Consider the following 12,669-nt stretch of genomic DNA (forward strand, 5'->3'; position numbering starts at 1 on the left):
AGAGTCTTCAAGACTAACATGTAGTCTATGTCATGCAGTCTGCGTACGGTATCTGTTTGTATGTATGTGTGTACCTGTATGTGTGTCACATTAACAGGCCTTGTCTTTGTGTTGATGTGTCTTCTAGGCTCATGTGGTTCAGCGCTGGCTTGTCCATCAGGACAGTAGTGTGAGCTCTGAGAGGTCGGCCAATCGAGCCCGGGGAATATGGTACTATGACGACAGAGTAAATATCATCCGATACACACGCTGTATACTTCAACACTTTCTCTCTATATATCTCTGTGGCAGCTCTATGTGGTCGTGGTTTGTGTCGTTGCTTCTTCTTTGGGATCTTCCTCTCGTGATCTCTTGTGGTTTCTTGAACTCTCTGTACAACTTATGTGTTGTTGTTGTGATGTGGCTGGGCAGTATAGTTAGGTTTGGTGGTTCTTTGCAATACCATGTATCTATTTTCACCGCTTTCCCCTCTATCTCCTTTTATGTAGTACTTGTTTATCTTTATGTGTGTTTGGTGGACAATTCCTTTCACTGTGGGTGTGCAAGAGTATGTGGTGTTTATTTGGTGCACATTTGTGCGTTCTTCACCGTACGTGGACACTCTTTATGTATGTCTGTTTTATAACTCTTTATGGGTGTGCCAAGCAAACCGGGAACATTAGCTAAGATAAGATACTTTAGCTAAGTTCTAGTTAGGGTTTTTATCAGAGAATGTTTTTGATAACTACATTTTTTTTTTCAAAAAATGTTTTAAATGAAATATTCTTGGATTATTCTCCTAACATTCACTAAAATGTTGTACACAAGATCTGTAACAACCACCACAGAACATTCCCCCAAAGTTCCCCCAAAGTTCTCCAAGTAATTAATGCTTTCCCAGCAAACCAAAATTGGTTCTGTAAAAGTTCCTAGAATAATTGTTAGTTCGCAGCAAATGTTTTCATAACCCCAAAACTGTCCAGTTGTGCTGATGATTATAATGTTTGAACCTTTAAAGAACAGATTACATGTGTTCTAGGACCGTTCTTGCAACATCAGGTGAATGTTTTATACAAACATTCTATAACCATCACCACGACTGGACAGTGTTTGTCTTATTTGAACATGTCCGTGACCTAACGAATGTTCTGGGAACTTTCACAGAACCAATTTTGTTTGCTGGGTGTGCTGTCCTGTCGACCACTCCTATGTATGAGTGTGTTTGAGTAAAAGTGAATAATTTCTCACATTGACTTGACCTTTTAGGATATTTGTATTTATTTTAAGAGCCCACTCACTGCAGTGTACACATCTTAACATCCACTCACCTTGAATCACATTTTTTCTTCCAAATGGACGTAATCCATTAAAATCCACTAGAGCCCTGTATATGCACACACCCTCCTTCTAGAAGGAAAATAAATGGCCTTGGTAGGGCAGACAGATGTATGTACTGCACAGGTAAAGACTACACATGCACACAGCCTCACCCGTACACTACAGAGCATTGTGATAGCACTGGAGAGAAGCAAGCAGCTAAACACAGCGATATGATGCAGTATTAGATTCCTCCACAGATATGAGATTAAAGGCTTTAATTGAATCTGCGTTAACACGGACATGTCCTCTCTCTCATCTCTCAACCCTCCTCTCTTCCACTGGCCGTCACTGTAGGAATGCTTGTGATATGTCACGCCATACTGCAGCATACCATGATTACACAGCATCACATCAATATGACCCAAGAGGGACACAGTGATCTGAGGAAAAGCAGGGAAGGGAGGGGGAGAAGGAGGGAGGGAAGAGAGATGGAGGACGTGAGAGAATGAGGCGGGGAGCCTGCCATGCCAGGGAAGATGAGAGAGAGCGCAAGAGGGAAAATGAGATAAAGACAGAGAGGGCTGTGGGCACGTGAGCGATGGGAAGGCGGCGTGCTGAGTGTAAATCACCATGTTTGGCTTGAGGATCTAATTACTGAGTAAAATTGACGCACTGACTGCATATGACAATTACAAATGAACAGACAGGGCTGGGATGCATTGATTTAAACTGACCACTTATCACAGACAGCGGGAGAGGGGAATGGAAATGAGGATGGAGAAAGGGATGGCAGGGAAGGTGGAGAGAGGGACATGAGAAGGAAAATCGATTTGTGCCTCACAGCGTAAGCACAAGCACCAGTTGACTGATTGTGATTGCAAAGCAGTTCTGCAGTCATTTCCATTTCTAGGAATATATGAAAACACACGCACGCACGCACGCACGCACGCACGCACGCACGCACGCACGCACGCACGCACGCACACACACACACACACACACACACACTTTCAAGCACAATTATGGGCAAACACTAGCATTGATTGACCCTTATCGTCCCCTCCTGCCTCAGACAATCATGTTAAGAAACACACATTGAAGATCATAGATGCACTTATCAATCCATTCAGAGACTGATGGAGACTGGGGGAGCCGGTCGGCTGGAGACATTATCCTCAGTATTCTGCTCACATATGGCCTACTTAGAAGGAGCAGAAACATCCATCGTATCAATCAACAGCTGTGAAATCCCATAAAAAATGGCCGAAGGCCGCAGAATGAAAATTGGAGCATAAAAATGCTGAACATTTGCCGACAAGTTGGCATGGGCACTCAGAGCTGCAGCATGAGGCTTCACATGTGAAAACATCCTACAGGTAGTATAATACTGGTTTGTTACAGGGGAACCTTGACTCGGTGACATAAGTCTTCCAAATGTCCTCCGTCAACTCACAGAACAGAGGGTGAGGTCTAAGATGACAAGGTGTTAAAAAAACATACAATTGAAGTCAGAAGTACACTTAGGTTGGTGTCATTAAAACTAGTTTTTCAACTAATTCATAAATGTCTTGTTAACAATCTATAGTTTTGACAAGTCGGTTAGCACATCTACTTTGTGCATGACACAAGTCATTTTTCCAAAAATGGTTTACAGACGGATTATTTCACTTATAATTCATTGAATCACAATTCCTGTGGGTCAGAAGTTTACATACACTAAGTTGACTGTGCCTTTAAACAGCTTGGAAAATGCCAGAAAATTATATCAAGGCTTTAGAAGCTTCTGATAGGCTAATTGACATCATTTGAGTCGATTGGAGGTATACCTGTGGATGTATTTCAAGGCCTACCTTCAAACTCAGTGCCTCTTTATTTGACATCATGGGAAAATCAAAAGAATCAGTCAAGACCTCAGAACAACAAATTGTAGCCCTCCACAAGTCTGGTTCATCCTTGGGAGCAATTTCCAGACGCCTGAAGGTACCACGTTCATCTGTACAAACAATATTACGCAAGTATAAACACCGTGGGACCATGCAGCCATCATACCGCTCAGGAAAGAGACGCATTCTGTCTCGTAAAGATGAACGTACTTTGGTGGACGAAAAGTGCAAATCAATCCCAGAACAACAGCAAAGGACCTTGTGAAGATGCTGGAGGAAACAGGTACAAAAGTATCTATAGCCACAGTAAAACAAGTCCTATTTCGACATAACCTGAAAGGCAGCTCAGCAAGGAAGAAGCCACTGCTCCAAAACCGTCATAAAAAAGCCAGACTACAGTTTGCAACTGCACGTGGGGACAAAGATCGTACTTTTTGGAGAAATGTCCTCAAAAATCGAACTGTTTGGCCATAATGACCATCGTTATGTTCGGAGGAAAAAGGGGGAGGCTTGCAAGCCGAAGAACATCATCCCAACCGTGAAGCACGGGGGTGGCAGCATCATGTTGTGGGGGTGCATTGCTGCAGGAGGGACTGGTGCACTTCACAAAACAGATGGCATAATGAGGGAGGAAAATTATGTTGATATATTGAAGCAACATCTCAAGACATCAGTCAGGAAGTGTCACGCCCTGACCATAGAGAGCACTCTGGGTTCTCTATTGTGTAATAGGTCAGAGCGTGACGAGGGGGTTTTCTAGTTATTTTAGTTCTATGTTGGTGTGTGAGTATGGTTCCCAATTGGAGGCAGCTGAATATCATTGCCTCTAATTGGGGATCATACTTAGTGTGTTCCTTTTCCCACCTGCGATGTGGGATATTGTTTAGAGTTAATGCGTATGTGCGCTACGTATTTGCACGTTCGTTAATATTTGTTGTTTTTTGGAAGTTCACTATAATAAATATGTGGAATTCCACTTCCATTTCCATTTAAACGACGGGCATGACAGGAAGTCTTTGTTAAAAATGGGTTAAAGCTTTGTCGCAAATGGGTCTCAAATGGACAATGACCCAAGCATACTTCCAAAGTTGTTGCAAAATGGCTTAAGGACAACAAAGTCAAGGTATTGGAGTGGCCATTACAAAGCGCTGACCTCAATCCCATAGAAAATTTGTGGGCAGAACTGAAAAAGCATGTGCGAGTAAGGAGGCCTACAGACCTGACTCAGTTACACCAGCTCTGTCAGGAGGAATGGGCTAAAATTCCCCCAACTTATTGTGGGAAGCTTGTGGAAGGCTACCCAAAAGGTTTGACCCAAGATAAACAATTTAAAGACAATGCTACCAAATACTAATTGAGTGTATGTAAACTTCTGACCCACTGAGAATGTGATGATAGAAATAAAAGCTGAAATAATTCATTCTCTCTACTATTATTCTGACATTTCACATTCTTAAAATAAATTGGTGATCCTAACTGACCTAAGACAGGGTATTTTTACTAGGATTTAATGTCAGGAACTGTGAAAAACTGAGTTTAAATGTATTTGGCTAAGGTGTATGTAAACTTCCATCTTCAACTGTAGATCATATTAACTCTCAGGCTACCCTTTAGTTACTGTATGTCAGAATGAGATAATAGAAAAAGCCTTAAAATGGTGGAACTGATCATGCATATCAGATGTGAATCCAATATACGCTCATCGGACAGTTTATTAGGTACACCTAGTTAGGACCCGCTCGTTGCCTCCAGAACATTCTGAATTCTTTGGGCCATTCTATAAGGTGTCTTAAATGTTACTCAAGGATGTTGGTCCATGCTGACACGATGGCATCACGCAGTTGCTGCACATTGGACGGCGGTACTTTCCTGCTGTGAACAGCCCGTTCGTTCTCTCATCCCAAACATGCTCTATTGGGATGAGGTCTGGGGACTGCGCAGGCCATTCAAGTAAACTGAACCTGCTGTCATGTTCCAGGCGATGTTTTTCCACTCCTAAATTGTCCAGTGTTGGTGATCGCATGCCCACTGGAGATGCTTCTTCTTGTTTTTAGCTGATAGGAGTGGAAACCAGTGTGATCGTCTTCTACAATAGCCCATCCATGACAAGGATCAACGAGTTGTGCGTTCAGAGATGCCGTTCTGCACACCACTGTTGTATTGCACTGTTTATTTGTCTGTTTGTGTCCCGCCTTTTCACTTACACCATTCTTGCCATTCTCCTTCGACCTCTCTCTCTTTTCGCCCATAGGACTGCCACTGACTGGATGTTTTTTTATTTGTCGCACCATTCTCGATAAACCCTAGACGTTGTCATGCATAAAAAGCTCAGGAGGGAGGCTGATTCTGAGATGCTGGATTAGGTGCACCTGGCACCAACGATCATACCACGCTCCAAGTCGCTTAGGTCACTTGTTTTGCCCATTCTAATGTTAAATCGAACAGTAACTGAATGCTTCGATGGCTGTCTGCCTGCTTTATATAGCAAGCCACGGCCACGTGACTCACTGTCTGTAGGAGCAATCCATTTTCATGAGCGGGGTGATTTACCTAATAAACTGGCCGGTGAGTTTATATTTCTACTTCCTGTTTGAAACATATCAGAAATATGTTCCAGTACTCATGTGTGCGCAATACATATTTATAGATTTTCAATTGTACAAATTAAGTGTGTGTGAGGGAGGACACATTATATCTTGGTAATAGCAGCTTATCTAACACATTACCCAAGACTGAATGAAAATACACACACTGCATAGTGTTAGTTTTATGCTGGGAAGACCTCAGCCTAGATCCATCATCCATACATTACTGAGGGAGAGAGGAGAGGGGGAGTGGGAGAAAGGAGCAGCTTACACCCCCTCCCATTGGGATTGCACACGAGAGAGAGAGAGAGAGAGGCAGCTTACACCCCCTCCCATTGGGATTGCATACAGGAGAGAGAGAGAGAGCATGTTAAGGCCACAAGGAAAAGAAGAGAAGGTAGATAAAGGGATGCAGAGAGATGGGTCGCAGGGAGAAACGGGAAGGAGATAGAGGGGAGTGGTAGAGAGAAATGGGTGGGAAAGAGAAGCAAAAGCAGAGGAAAATGTCTTCTACACTCTTAGAAAAAAAGGTTCCAAAAGGGTTCCCATAGGATAACCTTTTTTGGTTCCATGTAAAACCCTCTGTAGCTGTGTGGCTGGAGGTGAGTAGGCGCACTGTATAGAATCTATATCATACCTGTCCTCAAGGCGGAGACTGTATTCTGGACTACAGTATTAGGCAGCCATGTTAGAATCTCCCTGTCTGGCTGATCATGGTGGCAGAGGTGAACTCATCACTTTCACAGAGGCTTTATAAGTCAGACAGCATGTTCTCTGCTATGGACAGCTGCCAAACTCCTAGTGAGGGGCAGCCTCACCAATTTTAGATTGTCAGCCATTTTTGACTCTCAGACAGCAGAATACTGAGTAGTTTCGAAAAATAGACTGATATTGAGGAATGTCTCTGACCTACTATTGTAGATCATGGATGACCAAGCAGCTTTTATACTGTTATGCCTATGTTTTTCATTTTTTCAGAAAATATAATTGATTTAATGTGAACTCTTTTGCCTCGTGTTAGCCCTGGACTAATGTTCTGTCTCTCACATCTTCTCTCTCTCTCTCTATCTTTATCTTTGTCATTGTCTATCTCTGATTGTGTTCTCTTCCCCTCCAGGCGGATGCTGCCACCAGTTTCCTCCGTGCGGCCCGTTCAGGGAACCTGGACAAGGCTCTGGACCACATCAAGAATAGAATAGACATCAACACATCCAATCAGGTACATCAGAGATTCCTCATGCTGCCCAAGGTCACTGTCTGGTACACAGGGTCTCTAGGCAAGAGAGTTAATGTGTTGTCACGTAAAACATTTATTTAGTCAGACTTTATGAAGATGATATTATAGATGAGGTTTTTATAGATGACATTATTTGTTTTCGGCCAAACACAGTCATTAACAGTCAAGTCTTGCCTAGATAAACGTGTAGTTCATTGTCTCTCTGTGTGTGTGTGTGTGTGTGTGTGTGTGTGTGTGTGTGTGTGTGTGTGTGTGTGTGTGTGTGTGTGTGTGTGTGTGTGTGTGCGCGCGCGCACGCACGTATAACCATGTCACCACATAGCCCCCCGTGCTCCTGTGTCATGCTACTCCAGCCGTGTTTACTGTGGCCCTAATGCCAGACATTCACAACCTTAATTAAGAAATATATATAATTAGCCATATATCCAGACTATCTCCCTTCTCCTCCCCGCTCCTCAATCTGTCCCATAGCACCTTGTTGCATCATGAGAGAAGCACAATGTTTAAATAACATCACATGTAAAGAATAGCTAAGCATGTAGTTTTAGTTTCTGTTTTGAACATACAGATGTGTTACATTTGTGAGTGAACGCTAGCTTAAGTGGAAGTGAATCTGTTATGTATTTTTCATCAGTACTTTGGTGAATGGAAGGGAGTTCAGTTTGTACACATAACCACTTAGGGCAGCTTGGGGAATGCACACCCACTCTGTAAGCCTGCAGCCTGCTACTGCAACCCCTCAGCACCATTCACAGAAACAACCATGGCACCAAGCCGACAATAAAACTAATTCCACAATCTCTACACCAGATAATACTGCCACTATAATAATACCACTACTGGCTAAGGCTAGGATCAGAGGTAGAGCTATCATACAAATGAGGATGTGTGCTTTAGTGTGCATTCATTGCTGCATGTGTATATGCTTTCGGAAAGTATTCAGACCCCTGTTTCCACATTCTGTTATGTTACAGCCTTATTCTAAAATCTTTTTTCTTTAAATTCCCCTCATCAATCTACACACAACACCCCATAATGACAAAGCAAAAAAAAAAGTAGAAATGTTTTGCAAATTTATTAAAAATAAAAATCAGATACCTGATTTACAGAAGTATTCAGACCCTTTGCTATGAGAATCAAAATTAGTAGCCATTTCTCCACCTGTGTTTTGTGGGATATTGTTTGTGTTTAATTGCCTGTATGCACGTCATGACTTCACGTTTCGTTGTTTCTTCTTTGTTTTGTTTGTTTCACGGACATAAAAAATATGTGGAACTATACTCACGCTGCGCCTTGGTCCGCTCATTACGACGATCGTGACAGAATATCCCACCACGCAAGGACCAAGCAGCGTGCCATGGAGGAGAAGGTGTTTTGGACATGAGAGGAAATCATGGGAGGACACGAGACCCTTCCTTGGCGGGAGTCGCCAAGGAGCATGGAAGGACAGCGACGACGCCGGGGACCACGGCCACAGAAACCCCAAGGTGTTTTTTGGATGGGGGGGCACGAGGGGGGGGGTCACATGGAGCCTGGGAAGAGCCAGAGACCGTCAGGGAGGCGATGGAGAAGTTGGGAGAGAGAGAGATGAGAGAAATGTTATGTAGGTGTGTTCTGTACGGCATCCGACCTGAAGAGCCTGTCAGCAGTCTGGTGAGTCCTGTGCCAGCTCTCCGTACCCTTCCTGAAGTGTGTGTCACCAGTCCGGTGCAACCTGTGCCAGCTCCACGCACCAGGCCTCCAGTGCGCCTCCCCAGTCTGATACGTCCTGTGCCAGCTCCACGCACTCGCCCTGAAGTGTGTGTTACCAGTCCGGTGCAACCTGTGCCGGCTCCACGCACCAGGCCTCCAGTGCGCATTCACAGTCCAGAGCTTCTGGCAACAGTTCACAGTCCAGAGTTTCCGGCGACGGTTCCCAGTCCAGAGCTTCTGGCGACGGTTCACAGTCCAGAGCTTCCGGCGACGGTTCACAGTCCAGAGCTTCCGGCGACGGTTCACAGTCCAGAGCTTCCGGCGACGGTTCACAGTCCAGAGCTTCCGGCGACGGTTCACTGTGAAGTCCATGGAGAACAAGAGCACCTCCTCCCAGCTGCCCACTGCACTGAGGCTAGGGAACACGGTCACCACCGGCAAATCCATGATTATCGAAAACTTCAACAAGCATTTCTCAACGGCTGGCCATGCCTTCCGCCTGGCTACTCCTACCTCGGCCAACAGCTCCGGCCGCCCCGCAGCTCCTCGCCCAAGCCTCTCCAGGTTCTCCTTTACCCAAATCCAGATAGCAGATGTTCTGAAAGAGCTGCAAAACCTGGACCCGTATAAATCAGCTGGGCTTGAAAATCTGGACCCTCTATTTCTGAAACTATCCGCCGCCATTGTCGCAACCCCTATTACCAGCCTGTTCAACCTCTCTTTCATATCGTCTGAGATCCCCAAGGATTGGAAAGCTGCCGCAGTCATCCCCCTCTTCAAAGGGGGAGACACCCTGGACCCAAACTGTTACAGACCTATATCCATTCTGCCCTGCCTATCTAAGGTCTTCGAAAGCCAAGTCAACAAACAGGTCACTGACCATCTCGAATCCCACCGTACCTTCTCCGCTATGCAATCTGGTTTCCGAGCCGGTCACGGGTGCACCTCAGCCACACTCAAGGTACTAAACGAGATCATAACCGCCATCGATAAAAGACAGTACTGTGCAGCCGTCTTCATCGACCTTGCCAAGGCTTTCGACTCTGTCAATCACCATATTCTTATCGGCAGACTCAGTAGCCTCGGCTTTTCGGATGACTGCCTTGCCTGGTTCACCAATTACTTTGCAGACAGAGTTCAGTGTGTCAAATCGGAGGGCATGTTGTCCGGTCCTCTGGCAGTCTCTATGGGGGTGCCACAGGGTTCAATTCTCGGGCCGACTCTTTTCTCTGTGTATATCAATGATGTTGCTCTTGCTGCGGGCGATTCCCTGATCCACCTCTACGCAGACGACACCATTCTATACACTTTCGGCCCGTCATTGGACACTGTGCTATCTAACCTCCAATCGAGCTTCAATGCCATACAACACTCCTTCCGTGGCCTCCAACTGCTCTTAAACGCTAGTAAAACCAAATGCATGCTTTTCAACCGATCGCTGCCTGCACCCGCTTGCCCGACTAGCATCACCACACTGGATGGTTCCGACCTTGAATATGTGGACACCTATAAGTACCTAGGTGTCTGGCTAGACTGCAAACTCTCCTTCCAGACCCATATCAAACATCTCCAATCGAAAATCAAATCAAGAGTCGGCTTTCTATTCCGCAACAAAGCCTCCTTCACTCACGCTGCCAAGCTTACCCTAGTAAAACTGACTATCCTACCGATCCTCGACTTCGGCGATGTCATCTACAAAATGGCTTCCAACACTCTTCTCAGCAAACTGGATGCAGTTTATCACAGTGCCATCCGTTTTGTCACTAAAGCACCTTATACTACCCACCACTGCGACTTGTATGCTCTAGTCGGCTGGCCCTCGCTACATATTCGTCGCCAGACCCACTGGCTCCAGGTCATCTACAAGGCCATGCTAGGCAAAGCTCCGCCTTATCTCAGCTCACTGGTCACGATGGCAACACCCATCCGTAGCACGCGCTCCAGCAGGTGTATCTCATTGAGCATCCCCAAAGCCAATACCTCATTCGGCCACCTTTCGTTCCAGTACTCTGCTGCCTATGACTGGAACGAATTGCAAAAATCGCTGAAGTTGGAGACTTTTATCTCCCTCACCAACTTCAAACATCAGCTATCTGAGCAGCTAACCGATCGCTGCAGCTGTACATAATCTATTGGTAAATAGCCCACCCATTTTCACCTACCTCATCCCCATAGTTTTTATTTATTTACTTTTCTGCTCTTTTGCACACAAATATCTCTACCTGTACATGATCATCTGATCATTTATCACTCCAGTGTTAATCTGCAATATTGTAATTATTCGCCTACCTCCTCATGCCTTTTGCACACATTGTATATAGACTCCCCTTTTTTTTCTCTACTGTGTTATTGACTTGTTAATTGTTTACTCCATGTGTAACTCTGTGTTGTCTGTTCACTCTGCTATGCTTTATCTTGGCCAGGTCGCAGTTGCAAATGAGAACCTGTTCTCAACTAGCCTACCTGGTTAAATAAAGGTGAAATAAAAAATAAAATAAAAAAACAGTCCAGAGCTTCCGGCGACGGTTCACAGTCCAGAGCTTCCGGCGACGGTTCACAGACCAGAGCTTCCGGCGACGGTTCACAGTCCAGAGCTTCCGGCGACGGTTCACAGTCCAGAGCTTCCGGCGACGGTTCACAGTCCAGAGCTTCCGGCGACGGTTCACAGACCAGAGCTTCTGGCGACGGTTCACAGTCCGGAACCTCCGGCGACGGTCAACAGTCCGGAACCTCCAGCGATGGTCAACAGTTCGGGAACCTCCAGCGACGGTCAACCGTCCGGAACCTCCAGCGATGGTCCAGAACAGGGCTCCGGGCAGCCGAGCGGAAATGGAGGAAAACTCGCCTCCCTGCGGACCTGGCATCCTTTCACTCCCTCCTCTCTACATTTTCCTCTTCTGTCTCTGCTGCTAAAGCCACTTTCTACCACTCTAAATTCCAAGCATCTGCCTCTAACCCTAGGAAGCTCTTTGCCACCTTCTCCTCCCTCCTGAATCCTCCTCCCCCTCCCCCCCCTCCTCCCTCTCTGGAGATGACTTCGTCAACCATTTTGAAAAGAAAGTCGACGACATCCGATCCTCGTTTGCTAAGTCAAACGACACCGCTGGTTCTGCTCACACTGCCCTACCCTGTGCTCTGACCTCTTTCTCCCCTCTGTCTCCAGATGAAATCTCGCGTCTTGTGACGGCCGGCCGCCCAACAACCTGCCCGCTTGACCCTATTCCCTCCTCTCTTCTCCAGACCATTTCCGGAGACCTTCTCCCTTACCTCACCTCGCTCATCAACTCATCCCTGACCGCTGGCTACGTCCCTTCTGTCTTCAAGAGAGCGAGAGTTGCACCCCTTCTGAAAAAACCTACACTCGATCCCTCCGATGTCAACAACTACAGACCAGTATCCCTTCTTTCTTTTCTCTCCAAAACTCTTGAACGTGCCGTCCTTGGCCAGCTCTCCCGCTATCTCTCTCAGAATGACCTTCTTGATCCAAATCAGTCAGGTTTCAAGACTAGTCATTCAACTGAGACTGCTCTTCTCTGTATCACGGAGGCCCTCCGCACTGCTAAAGCTAACTCTCTCTCCTCTGCTCTCATCCTTCTAGACCTATCGGCTGCCTTCGATACTGTGAACCATCAGATCCTCCTCTCCACCCTCTCCGAGTTGGGCATCTCCGGCGCGGCCCACGCTTGGATTGCGTCCTACCTGACAGGTCGCTCCTACCAGGTGGCGTGGCGAGAATCTGTCTCCTCACCACGCGCTCTCACCACTGGCGTCCCCAGGGCTCTGTTCTAGGCCCTCTCCTATTCTCGCTATACACCAAGTCACTTGGCTCTGTCATAACCTCACATGGTCTCTCCTATCATTGCTATGCAGACGACACACAATTAATCTTCTCCTTTCCCCCTTCTGATGACCAGGTGGCGAATCGCATCTCTGCATGTCTGGCAGACATATCAGTGTGGATGACGGATCACCA

The 12,669-nt window shown here is 46.1% G+C and overlaps 1 protein-coding gene across 1 annotated transcript in view; it reads left to right on the top strand.

Annotated features, from left to right (window-relative positions):
* Nucleotides 1-12,669, top strand: part of ank1b (ankyrin 1, erythrocytic b) — an 87,859-nt gene that overhangs the window by 43,079 nt on the left and 32,111 nt on the right. The window contains 2 exon segments of the mRNA XM_065017460.1: nucleotides 128-226; nucleotides 6,885-6,986. Coding sequence (XP_064873532.1) covers nucleotides 128-226; nucleotides 6,885-6,986 — 201 coding nt within the window.

The sequence above is a fragment of the Oncorhynchus nerka genome, linkage group LG4 (genome assembly GCF_034236695.1).
Source record: "Oncorhynchus nerka isolate Pitt River linkage group LG4, Oner_Uvic_2.0, whole genome shotgun sequence".
Lineage (NCBI taxonomy): Eukaryota > Metazoa > Chordata > Actinopteri > Salmoniformes > Salmonidae > Oncorhynchus > Oncorhynchus nerka.